The sequence below is a fragment of the Gopherus evgoodei genome, chromosome 3, assembly GCF_007399415.2.
Source record: "Gopherus evgoodei ecotype Sinaloan lineage chromosome 3, rGopEvg1_v1.p, whole genome shotgun sequence".
Taxonomy (NCBI): Eukaryota; Metazoa; Chordata; order Testudines; family Testudinidae; genus Gopherus; species Gopherus evgoodei.
Window position 1 is genome coordinate 83,690,352 of NC_044324.1, and position 12,481 is coordinate 83,702,832.

The 12,481-nt window shown below is 38.9% G+C and overlaps 1 protein-coding gene across 6 annotated transcripts in view; it reads left to right on the forward strand.

Annotated features, from left to right (window-relative positions):
- The window catches only part of KLHL32 (kelch like family member 32), a 215,165-nt gene that overhangs the window by 199,269 nt on the left and 3,415 nt on the right, over positions 1 to 12,481 (forward strand). For 5 of the 6 annotated variants that reach the window (XM_030555978.1, XM_030555982.1, XM_030555981.1 and 2 more), the window contains 2 exons: positions 2,135 to 2,229; positions 5,684 to 7,547. In XM_030555978.1, coding sequence (XP_030411838.1) covers positions 2,135 to 2,229; positions 5,684 to 5,845 — 257 coding nt within the window. In that variant the 3' untranslated portion in view covers positions 5,846 to 7,547. Of the gene's footprint in view, positions 1 to 2,134; positions 2,230 to 5,683; positions 7,548 to 11,496; positions 11,611 to 12,481 lie in introns of those variants that run through there. The other variant, XM_030555980.1, reaches the window with a different exon arrangement.

A 12,481-nucleotide genomic window follows, 5' to 3' on the forward strand; every position in this document is an offset into this window, starting at 1 on the left:
TAAGAGAGAAGAGAATCAGGCACAAAACATTAAAGAAGAGTGTTCTTTTGGAGCATAGCAGGCTACATTTTCAAAACGATGCAACTAAAAGGGGTTTAGTTAAAAAATGAAAATAATAAAATGATTAAATCTTATTTCCCTTTTTACTAGGTGCTTAATTGCACCAGTGGAAATATCTCACTTTTTTGAGTACACGAAGGCAATTAAATTATACTTTGCATTTCTTGAAAATGCAGTTTTATATGGGCTGCTGGTGGTGGTGGTAGTGGTGGTGGTGGTTAGAGTATTTATGGAGATGCATAACTGTCCCATCCTTATTACTATACAGTAGTGTCTTAACAGGATGCCAGAAAGGAGTTTATTTATTAGAACTAAATCAAATCAGAGATGAGTAGATTAGCATGGACGGCAGTTGGATTTGAAAACTTCCTCATGAGTAGCCTGAGGGATCATTGCAGTAACAGCTAGCAAAGCAGGGCACCTCATTTACCTGTGCTACACACATAACATGACTGTCTGGTATGCCCCTCAGAAATACTATTGACTATAAGCAGTGGGGAGAGACTGCCAACGTTGTACCAGGAAAGTAATGTGTCCCAGTGGCAGCTGCCTCGGGAGCCGCATTGAAAGAGGCATCTCCAGAACCTTACTGCAGGAATGCTGAGGTCATTCAGTCATTGGCCTGTCTTGAACAGATGCAGAGTTTCTGGTCACCCAAATGCTGATTCTTGCATCTTCTCAATCAGCTGTAAGAGTCCTAGAATCTTGCTCGGTTGTTGCTCAGAATCCTTTGTATAGGTACCACAGCAACTTCCTTGATGCAGCCCAGAAAATGAGGCAATGGATTCAGGAGCTAAAGGCTGAGCAGCAGCGAGAACAGAGAACAGGGAGTTTGCTGAGCAGGTGAAGTTGCGGGAAGGGAGTCATACACAGTGGTCACCAAATCCCATCTTCAGTTAGGTTGCTTTAAGGGCCAGCCTGATGTCAACACCATTCTTTAAGTATTACTTTGAGGCTGCTACTTCTGGAAGCAAAGACATAGATATTACACGTCTGGCTTTTGGGTCAGGGAATCAAAATGTCAGACTTAACTGAGTTAATCTATCTCCTGTTGATAGATACCTGGAACTGGTAAAATAGGGGAGGGACTAAACTTTGTTTTAAATTAAGTTTCCTTTCCATCCTTCTCTCCCCCCTTTGTGCCTTTAAAGGTGCAGGGTTGACAGCCTCTGGCAAAGAAACACTTAGTTCTTGCACAGAATAGGCAGCACAACAGAAGCAGTGGCAATGCGGGCTTATTTGTCTGAGCACCTCTGAAGTCAACAGGATCAGTAACAGGGCCTGTGCTTCAAACCTGAGCTTGAAGGAATGGTTCCAAGGATGAGGGTACTTTTTCCTCTCTGTGCCTTTAGTGCTCAGCCTCTCTGTTAAGACTGCCACTAAGGGTTCCACTTATAGCTGTGCTAGGTGATGGGACACAGAGTTTTAAACAGTGTTTACATTTTTCTAAAATGTCATTAACATGCGTGGATTCCTTAAACAGGCTTTTGCTATTTAAAATAAAATTGAGATTTGTAGAACAACTTCTGCTTTTAGCTGTACCCATCTAACTCCGTAGAATTCAAGAGATTTGCACAGGTGCCAGTTTGGCTTCATTGCTCTAACAGTGTATCCTGTTAGAGTAGTATGTTTATATTATGTTATATTAAACATATGGAATACAAACACACACAAACACGTATAGTTGTAGATACATTCACACGAGGCTTATTTCCTACTTCAGAGATGTATTAGTATCTACTATTTCTTACGCTACTGAAAAGAATGTTTTTAAAATATACTTTTCTTTAATACACTTCAAACTTTGTAGTATGTTCCCTAGTCAAGTGTAACTAACCTGGCTTGCAGTGTGTGGTTTTTGTCATCATCTCTGTCGTCCAGGATAGCACTCAAATTGCATTCCTGGGGATAGCACATAAGCCTCTCTCTCCACTTTAACTGCCAGGAATTGGTAGTTCTGAAACTGTCATGTTACAGCAAATCCATGTGCATCTCATGAATGAAATCTCCAACTTTTGATGCTAACAGAGTTAATTAAAAGATGCAAGTGCTTTCGATTTCCTCTTTGCTTTAGGTCAGAATGAATCTGGCGTTGCTGTCCACAATGGAAGAATATATTTAGTTGGCGGCTATTCTATTTGGACAAATGAGCCTTTGGCATGTATCCAGGTGAGAGATTTAGGTTCCTTTTTGAAGTCTCTTCAAGTGTTTCTGCAAGGGTACTTTTTGCATAGCTGTTATCAAAAAGCAAAGTTTATTTGAAGTGGCGAGAGAGATTAGGGATGATACTTATGCTGTCACTGAATCTCTAAAACATACCTTGGAAATATTGTGGATATTAACAGATTTCCAGGTTAGTAATTAGATTTACTACTTCTGCATTAAATTTTCTGGGACTGTGGACTGGGTAGTTCCTCTCTAGACAAGATTTGGGTTTAAAAAAAACAAACAAAAAACAAGCATATTTCCAGGTGCCATGACACTTAAAGTGTCTAAATGGAGGGGGAATGTCCTATTAATTTTTCAGCCCTCTCATTTTCCATAAAGAGGCCAGAAATAACCAGCAATTGATCTAGATCAAAATTTGGGCTAGAACACCGCAACCTGCCTTAGTTGTGCATGTGCTCTTTACTTTGGAGCATGTTTAAAAGTACTGCTGATAGCTATGCCATTGGTACCAGGTTCTCCTGTAAAGTCTTCTGCTGCACTAGAGTCCATCATAACAGCAGCTGCCCTCTTGATCCATGACTCTTCATAGATCCCCAAAACTGTAAATAATCTGTGAAAGTGGGATTATAGAATCACAGAAGTATAGTACTGGAAGGAACCTCAGGAGGTCATCTAGGCAGGACCAAGTATACTTACACCGTCCCAGACAGGTGTTTGTCTAAACTGTTTTTAAAAAACCTCCACTGATGGGGATCCCATCTCTTCTGGAAGCCTATGCCAGTACTTAACTATCCTTATAGCTAAAAAGCTTTCCTAATATCTAACCGAAATCTCCTTTACATCCTCTTTGTAACAGCCCTTAATTTAAAACTTTGAAGCACTTGAAACTTGTCAGGACCCTCTCAGTTGTCTTTTCTCAAGACTAAACATGCCCAGTTATTCTAACCCTTTTGTCATTTGTTGCTTTCCCCTTGACTCTCCAAATTGCCCACATCTTTTCTAAAATGTGGCACCTAGAACTGACCCAATACTCCAGCTGAGGCCTCACCAGTGCTGAGCAGACCAGGATGGTTATTTTCCATGTCTTACACAACATGCCCCATGTCATACTACTCTCCTGTTAATACACCCCAGAATGATATTCACTGTTTTTCACAACTGCATCACATTGTTGGCTCATGCAATAACTTCCAGATCCTTTTTTAGAAATATTAATGCTTAACCAGTAATTTCCCAGTTGTATTTATGCATTTGATTTTTCCTTCCTAAGTGTAATACTTTGAATTTGCCTTTATTGAATTTCATCTTGTTGATTTTGGACCAATTATCCAATTTATAAAGATCATTTTGAAGTCTAATACTGTCTGCCAACCCTTTCAGCCTGGTGGTATCCACAAATTTTGTAAGTGTGATCTCCATTCCATTACCCAAGTCATTAATGAAAAAATTAAATAGTACCACACCCAGATTAGGCCCCTGTGGGACTCCACTAAATACATCCTTACAGTCTGACAGTGAATCATTGTTAATTACTATTTTAGTACGTTTTTTCTACCAGTTTTGCACCCACCTTATAGTAATTTCATCTAGACTACAATTCTCTATGAGAATGTCAGGTTGGACTGTTCCAAAATCAAAATACATAATGTCTACAACATCCTGGCCTCTAGGCCAATAACCTTGTCAAGGAAGGGAAGTAGCTTGGATTGGCATAATTTATCTTCACCCAGACACATTCAGCTGGTCTGTCAGTCACCTCCTTCTGGACCTCAGAACAAGTGTGTATATTCTTGATGTATAATGCAACACCTCCTCCCTTTTTCCCCTGCCTGTCCTTTGTGAACAAACTATACCCCTTTATAACAGTATTCTAGTCATGCGATTTATCCTACCAAGTTTCAGTGATGCCACTTAAGATGTAATTTCTTATGTACTAATATTTCCAGGTCTTCCCCATATTCCTTGTATTTGTGTATAGACATCTAAAATGTGGAACAGTTCCCCCGTTTTCTCTCTTGTTGCTTCTGTGACGCTAATGTGATTTTCTATTCCCCAACATCTAACAAGTCATTTTATTTTATACACACAGCCACCCACCTACCTGTGGATATAAATTGGCCTCTGCGGAACCACAGTGCTCTCCTGGGAACCACAGCAGTGAAAGGAGCAGAACATGGGGCCGCTGTTCCCAGGAGCCAGCTGCTCCAGCACGGCTGTATGGTCCCCAGCCCCGCCCACTGGGGCGGGCACCAGGCTCATCAGCAGCTGTCCCTGGTCACACTCTTGTGTTCAAGTGGCATGCCTGCCCCCAGACAGGAGATGCAGACAATTGTGTGGAAGGGATGGGGGCAGAGCTGGGGGCGGGGCTGTTGGCAATACAGCCATGCTGGAAGAGCTGCCAGCGCTGGCTCCTGGGAGTGGTGGCCCCATGTTCTGCTCTTTTCTCTGCTGCAGTTGCATGGATACTGATTTATAACTGCGGATATTCACATACATGGATATAAATTTGTATCCGCACAGGGCTCTATATATATTTACCTCTGAGCTTTAGGTGAATTATTTTCATTTTTCTGAGTGATGCAGTGCCCCAGTTGTAGAACCATCCATGATGATAAGTTGAGTGGGGTAACATATTTAATACTTTGTCAATTTTAAATGGAAAATTAATGCACAATGGCTTGGATAGGAACACTGTACAGTACATAAAATGTAACAAACAGTACTATATCAAGTTGGGAAACATACTAACAAACACTTGTTTATAATCTGTGGGACCTTTTGAGTATTATTTCATCTCTGTTCAAATACTACTTGATGGCAAGTGAAAATGCATTTTGGGTCCTGCTTTTGAGTGGACCTTTCCCTACATCACAGAACCATCTCAGAACTGACAGTCTGTCCAACAGAGACCCAGACCTACAAGAAAAAAAAATATAACAAATAAGAAAGCGCTTTGGCAGAGCTGTAAGTGTTGACTACATATGCACTCAGTTGCTGGCACACTGCCTAGCTTTAACCAGCACTATGAGCCCTTCTATTTTCAAATTCAGCATGCTGTTCCCTCTTTCTGAAGAAAGACACTTTTCTCTGTATGTCATTTACTCTGTCATTCAGCCAGCCCTGAGTTCCCTTGCTTCTCAAAATACTATTTTGACAAATGGTTCATATTTTGTAGTAATGGTTTAGCATCTCTGTGCACAGTTCTACATGTGCAACCATGCAAGTGTACAGCTAGTAAGTGGGATCAAATTTTACTATTTGCTATTAAGTGATGGTTAGGATAAGATTTGGGTGATATGGACATTAATACATCAGTTGATCCCTAAATAAAATCCACTGGGCTGAAATTGCCTTTCCTTGGGATTAATAAGTGTATACAATATGTGCCAGCAGATTTGTTTCCTATTTTTTCTGTGATCCTTGAAATATTATTTTCAGCATTTTGGTCCTGCAGGTGCTGGATGTTAGCAAGGAAGGGAAAGAAGAAGTATTCTACGGGCCTACACTTCCTTTTGCTTCTAATGGAATAGCAGCATGCTTCCTTCCAGCTCCCTATTTCACATGCCCCAACCTCCAGACTTTACAGGTGCCTCACCACAGGATTGGCACTATGTGAGAAAAAGAATGCACCATCCATAAAAGCAAAAGGGGGGGAAAAGCGCTGCATACAGCAATTTCACTTTTGGATCAACTAAGCATGAACTGTTTCTTCATCTTCTACATATTTGTCTTAAAGTCAAATAACAGACCAAAAAAATGAACTTTTTTTTTCACTAAAGGCTCCACCGCACAGTCTGCAGTTTCCCTCTGCCCCAAACTAGCAACATACACTTCATACCAACCCATTTGCCATTTTCTCTGGGTGACAACTTGTTACTTGCCTCTATTTAAAATCTTTGAAAGGCATTCTGAGTGCACTCAGCATCCTGCCTGGCCTGTTGTTCCTTGGGGTCTGCACATTAAATGGATTGCCAGTGGCACTGTTCAAAGACAATATAATACAATGTTTATAAGCTCAACAAGGACAATATTCTATTATGCTAAATTATTCAACTTCCTAGGTAACTGTGGCAAAAAAGGATAAATGCATTGACCTTCAGTTCTAACTTCATCACCACTAAAGTTTTTCATTTAACAAAACTTATTGGAAGTTTAGATAGTGTGAAACATAATAAAGCAAAAAAACCAAAAAACAAAAAAAAATCAACCCTAAATATATTATAGGCATCTACCAAGGAACTGATATTCTTTTTTTTGCATCTCACCTGAAGTACAGAAGGACAGGTTTCAGTGGCTATTACTGTGCAACACTGTACTGAACCTGCTTGTTAAAGAAATTGATATACAAAAGCATCTTTCTTTATTTACCAAGGTCTACTTTTAAATGTTATCTTCTATCAGATGATCAATTCTTCCTGACACCTTCAATCTTTTAATGGTTGGAAATAACCTCTTTACTATATAATTAAAATGCACCATTTAATTAATATTTTGAATAGCCAGTTTGTAAAGGGTTACCATATTTACTATTTACAATTCTCAAGGAACAGTCTCATTTAGTCCAACATATGGTACCACAAATCATTGGCCTCCAGAGGCTAAATCAGTGTATAATAAAGTCAATATTTTATTTATTCTTTCAATGTATATAGTGTCTCCATGCAATACTCCAGGTATATTTACAATTTATAATAATAAAACCAAGCCATTATATTCTGCTTTTCTCTGGCTATTGTGACCCCTACCCTTTTTTTTTTTTATGTTTTTGCCATTTATTTGCATATATGTGACAACATGGGTATTTGTAAATATTAACCAAGAAGAATACTATTAAACCTCTCAGTTGATGACCTAAAGGCACAGTGCATTTCTCTGCTCTATGTACTTATAGGTCCTGCACCACCATAATATTTGAACAGATCTCAGACCATAGAATTACTGCTGCTATTCATGGGAATTTCAAGTTCAGCATAGCATCTAAGAATACCCAGTGCATTTCTGGAGAGGAGCATTTTGGTCTTAGTCCATCGAGAGCTGTTACTGAGTCAAATAAATTTGATCATACAGATGGTAACTCTTTTCAGGGCTACTGTTAGTGATAAAAGGAAGTTCCACTTATACCATCTGATTCTTCTTCTTGGAGTTGGCCTTAGGAAACTTTACCTTTTCAATCTGTCAGCATAGATTTTATATAAAAAATTGTTTTGTCAATTGTCCTAGACAACTTAAAGATAGACAGGGTAGAAGAGATCTAACTGCATATTTGTCACCTGGAATGATTATCTGAGCACTGACAATACTTTCTTTCCATGAAGACTCAGCTGTGAAGAAGTTTAGATCAAGGTATTGCTCCCCCCCGGCCCCCCGCCCCCCCCCCCCAATTGTATGCAGAACTGCATGGCTCATGGGTCTGAACGGTCACTGAATTTTTGATTTTGATTTTCTCTGCTCTCCTACACACCAGCATCCAGAGGCATTTCTTAGTTTCTCAATACAGAACAGTAATTCTTGAAAACTTACCTCGACTTTAGAAATTAATCTATAAGGTCTAGGCCTTGCTTTGTATTTGGGATGCCCAAGTTATTTGTATTTTCCAGCAGCCTCAAGTGTTTTATTGTCTAGAGAGTGTGGCCTGAGTGATCAGAGGAAGGATCTGAGAGTCAGGGCCCCCAGCTTCTTATATCAGTTCTGCATATGAGTGAGTCATCAACCTCTAAGCTGGAAAAGGTGTATATAATACTACCCATTTCACTGGTGTTGGGAGAACTTATTGAAGTTTGTAAAGCACTCAGACAGAAGTTCCCAGGATAGTTTCTGCATTTACACATCAAGTTTTCTTGTTTTGGTATTTTAATTTTTGTAAACCCAAGTCCACTCACTAGTCCCCCGTATGGCCAGCTAGCCATAGCTGTGAAGTTATAGTTAAATGGTTTCTTTCGGAAGGACAGAGGATTACCATTTATTTAACTGGCCATTTATCCCTGGCAGCAGCCTGTGTAGAAAGTTTCAGGAACTTGGAGTGGCATTAGTTTCCTTATGCAGAGCGGCATGTGCTGTACAGCTCAAGGACCAACAGGCAGTAGAGTATATGGCAAGAAAAAGTTATCACATTTGCTTTGATCTTTCAACACTTTTACTGTTCTGTGTCCTCATCAATTGTCTATCCTGGTGAATAGAAGTTTTAAACAGCTGTGCAACTGCATTAAATTAATTGTATGGTTCCAGAGCCTGAGGACATAACCCATGCTGCAATTAGTGTCAGGATTCTGCTCTGGCTTCTAATCATCAGACTCCAGCGATCACAGACATCTTTCATGTTGACCACTTACCTTCTGCATGCTGTGCTATTTGCCTCTTCAATTATAGAACATGTAGACTTATACCCGATTCCAAGGGGAAGGAGGAATTCTACTTTTCGGTGCCTAAAGTTAGGGAGTGCCATTTATCTTCTACCAGGTGAGAGATTATGCAAAAAGACTCTCCCTGGTGCCAGCGGGGTATACTGTGCTTCCAGGCAGATTGGGGGTGAGCAAGTGAAGGTTTGGAGAAGGCAGCTTTGACTAGCAGCTGGGGTTCTGTAGGAGTCCTGCTGGCAGAGGCTGTGCAGTGGATGCAATTGAATCAGCACATGTCCCCAACTAGTGCCGCCCATTTCTGAGGCTGGATGGGCTGCAGGATCCTTTGTGTTGGTGGGTGCCTTCCATAGGCCCAGTCTCCACAGAGATTTCAGTGGTGTGAAATTTATCAAATCTTCTGCCAACGCAAATCTTGGAGTGAATCAAACCCAGCATCTGTTCCTGCCAAGTAACTAGCTTTGACACTGTGGTCGAATAGAAGATCTGTCCAATTGCTATTTTTTGACAGAGTCTTAAGTTGTCACTTTACTTTTGGACCAGAAAAGGAAAAGAATGTTTTCCAAATGGCCAGTCTACTCTAGGAGTGAGAAGAAAACTGTGATAAAGCTGATGGTAACATAATTTGCTTGGACTTCCAACTGGAGAAAAGAGTGTGGAGTAATGGACAAGATCTCAAGCAATAACTCATTCAAGCCTCTTCACCATCGTAATAAGGGGAAATAGCGGTAAGACTGAGTAATTCAGTGGGTCTATAAATTGTTGGGATAGAGGCTACGTGGGTACTGCTCTTTTTCTTATTTTTATTGACTAAATCTGCTAGCATCTGGAAACAGATCTTTGAGCCACAAGATCTTGAGCTGTAATGAATCGTCTAATACTTATATCTCTCTCCTGTGGTCTACTTTTTAGGTCACACCCATAAAGAGTAATATTTACCTTTTATAGAAGACATTTAGTCCCAAAGGATATGGAGGTGTTTTATCAGTTGTACATATAGGCACATCACCAGCCACTGAAATTCAGCCATCTTGTGTGGCTTATCTGATTCCCGAGTATAGTGCTAAGACACTGGTTTGACATAGATGAAAGAACACAGATAACATCAACTTTACTTTCTACAGCATCTTCATTTTCCCTTGAGCATTTCACATCCAAGCACTGACCAAAGGAATATTGAGATGTTATGGCCCAGTTGTCAGTATGAAGAAAATATTGTAAAATATGTATTTTTTTTAAATCCCAGTATATCTATTGTATGCTGTATATTCATGGTTTATTAGCTTTCAGGTAGAGTACCTGGACCTGAGATAGAATTACAAAAGTTTGTGCTGTTTTGCCTTGAGGTTTGCCTAGAATTCTTTTTTCCCCCTACTAACATAGAAATTTAGTACATCAGTTGCAGAATCAGGAAGAAATAGATAATTGAATGTGCACACAAGCAGAAACAACATAGGCAGAATGTGGAACAAATGCGAAAAAAGGCGGCATCTGTTTACTGAAAATTAGAATGTAGAATAAATTAAGAGGGCAAGGTTAAAATACTTCCTCTGCAGTCAAGAGTTTGCAGGGAAGGAGGACTTGGCAGGCAGTTTAAGAATGTAGATTATGTAAAGGGATAATATTTTGATCTGGGAAAATTACTTAGATTTTTTTCAAAATAATTTTTGAAAGAAAAGGAATGTCAGTATTCAATAGTATTTTCAGTAAAGATTATCTTGTTGTAATGCAAAGATGCTGGCTTTTCTATAATGCCAGAACTAAAAAAAAATAATATATAAAGAAATCAGGATACCTTCTGCAGGAGCACTGCTTGTTTAAGGCATTATTTAGCAACATCACACTGCCTATACGAAATAGAAGTTGCATCATCTCAATTTTTCTTCATGTCCACCTCTCTCCCATAATTCCTTAGTGAATTTAAGTTGCTTGTATTTTTTTAATGTACTGCGTATTTGCCCTTCCAATTTAACCATTTTCTGATAAAATAAATATGTACCTTTAAGACCTAAGTGTATAAATAATACCAACTGTGAAATATAAGCCTGTATGGATGTCTAATGTACAGAACTAGCTGTGCCAGGTTTTGATGTTGCTTGCAAAACTCATCACATGGGCTAAGATGATAATTTTATATTAACCTTTTTACCTAAACAATTTAAAACTGATAAATATGGGGTATTCAGTTGGTACTAGGATAACTTACTTATACAGTAAAAAGCAGCAAAGAATCCTGTGGCACCTTATAGACTAACAGGTTTTGGAGCATGAGCTTTCGTAGGTGAATACATCTGACATGCATCTGACGAAGTAGATATTCACCTACGAAAGCTCATGCTCCAAAACCTCTGTTAGTCTATAAGATGCCACAGGATTCTTTGCTGCTTTTACAGATCCAGACTAACACGGCTGCCCCTCTGACACTTTACTTATACAGTGATGTCCTGCTCCGATGTAAGAGGCAAGCTCTTCCAGGAATTACACTGTAGGACTCAACAAGTTGGTCTAGAAAACTTAGTGAATTTTGGCCCCAATCCTGTAACCCCTTTGTGGGCAAATTCCTGTACCTGTAACAAGACCATATAGATCAAGATACAGAATTAGGGTCTTTTAGTTAACAGCTGCTTTTCATTTGTGTAGTGGCAGACCACCACCTTCAAAAGGTTTTGTTTTATAAGTAACTCAAAGAAGTTTTTTGAGACAAAACTCACTTCTGTGTATTCTAAAACAATCTAACTCCGCTATGACATGCCAACACCACACTGGGTTTTTATCTTCAGTGTATTTTTGTAACCATTTCTAACAGAATGGCTGATTACATCACATTTTAAATACAATAGCAGCTAAAAATAATTAAGATAAATTATGATTAAATGTAGTTCCTAAAAAACCTCCCAACATATCTAATTTTCAGAAGCTACAGAAGAGGGAAAAAGATGACTGCAGTAATGCCTATTATCCATTTCTTGAGGGAAATATGGCAATTCCATTTAAATAGAGAGTTATGGAAGTTTTCATAAATGACAATGTAAGTAGTGTATGTTACTGGAAGCTCATGTTCTGTATAATTATACCAAATACTGTACAGATCTTTATTCTTTGCATGTGTGCACTGCCTTATTCCATCATAAAAGGGTAAAATTTGCTGTCTTATGAGTTATTTCATCTAGGAAATGCCCCTCACTTTATTTTTTGTCAGTGAAAATGGAAGCGAGGCATAATTTAATATATCTTGTTCTTGCTTTCCACTAACAATACAAAAATGTGAAATTCTTACAAAATAGATGGACATATCCATGGGAATAATGGAAGATAGTGTGAATTTTTAACAATGCTTTTTCCTTTTCTTATTCTTTTAGATACTCATTTTAGGGTTAAAAAAGAAAAAAAAGGAATCTGCAGTTTGGCATGGCATATTGGACAGTTGTTCTATACCAAAGTGTGATGGATCAGAGATCAGAATCCTGTATTTTATTTGTATCCAGTTATCAGTGCTGTGTGTCCCAGTGGGGAAAGCCTGCCTCATATACACACACAGTAAGAGTACTGAAGCAGATATCAGAGTAGAAGAAAGATGTATAAATGAGGCTTTTGTTACACTGACAGCAGAACTCCTATTTTTTTTTATGAGGGTGGGGGAGAGAAATGACATTTAATGAGCCACTGTAGAAGTTTTGAAAACTTTACCAGAAATTTAATATTTGATCAAAATACCATTGAATATTGCAATGATGTGATTACAATCATTGCTGGTGAATAATGTCATAAATGTCTTAGAAAGTCACCGGCTCACATATTCATCAAATGAGCTGGACACAGCATACACCCGTAAGTCTTGTTGAAGTCCATTAGCAATCCTAGCTACAGTCTGGGTTTTCTTCTTGATTATGGAAATAAGT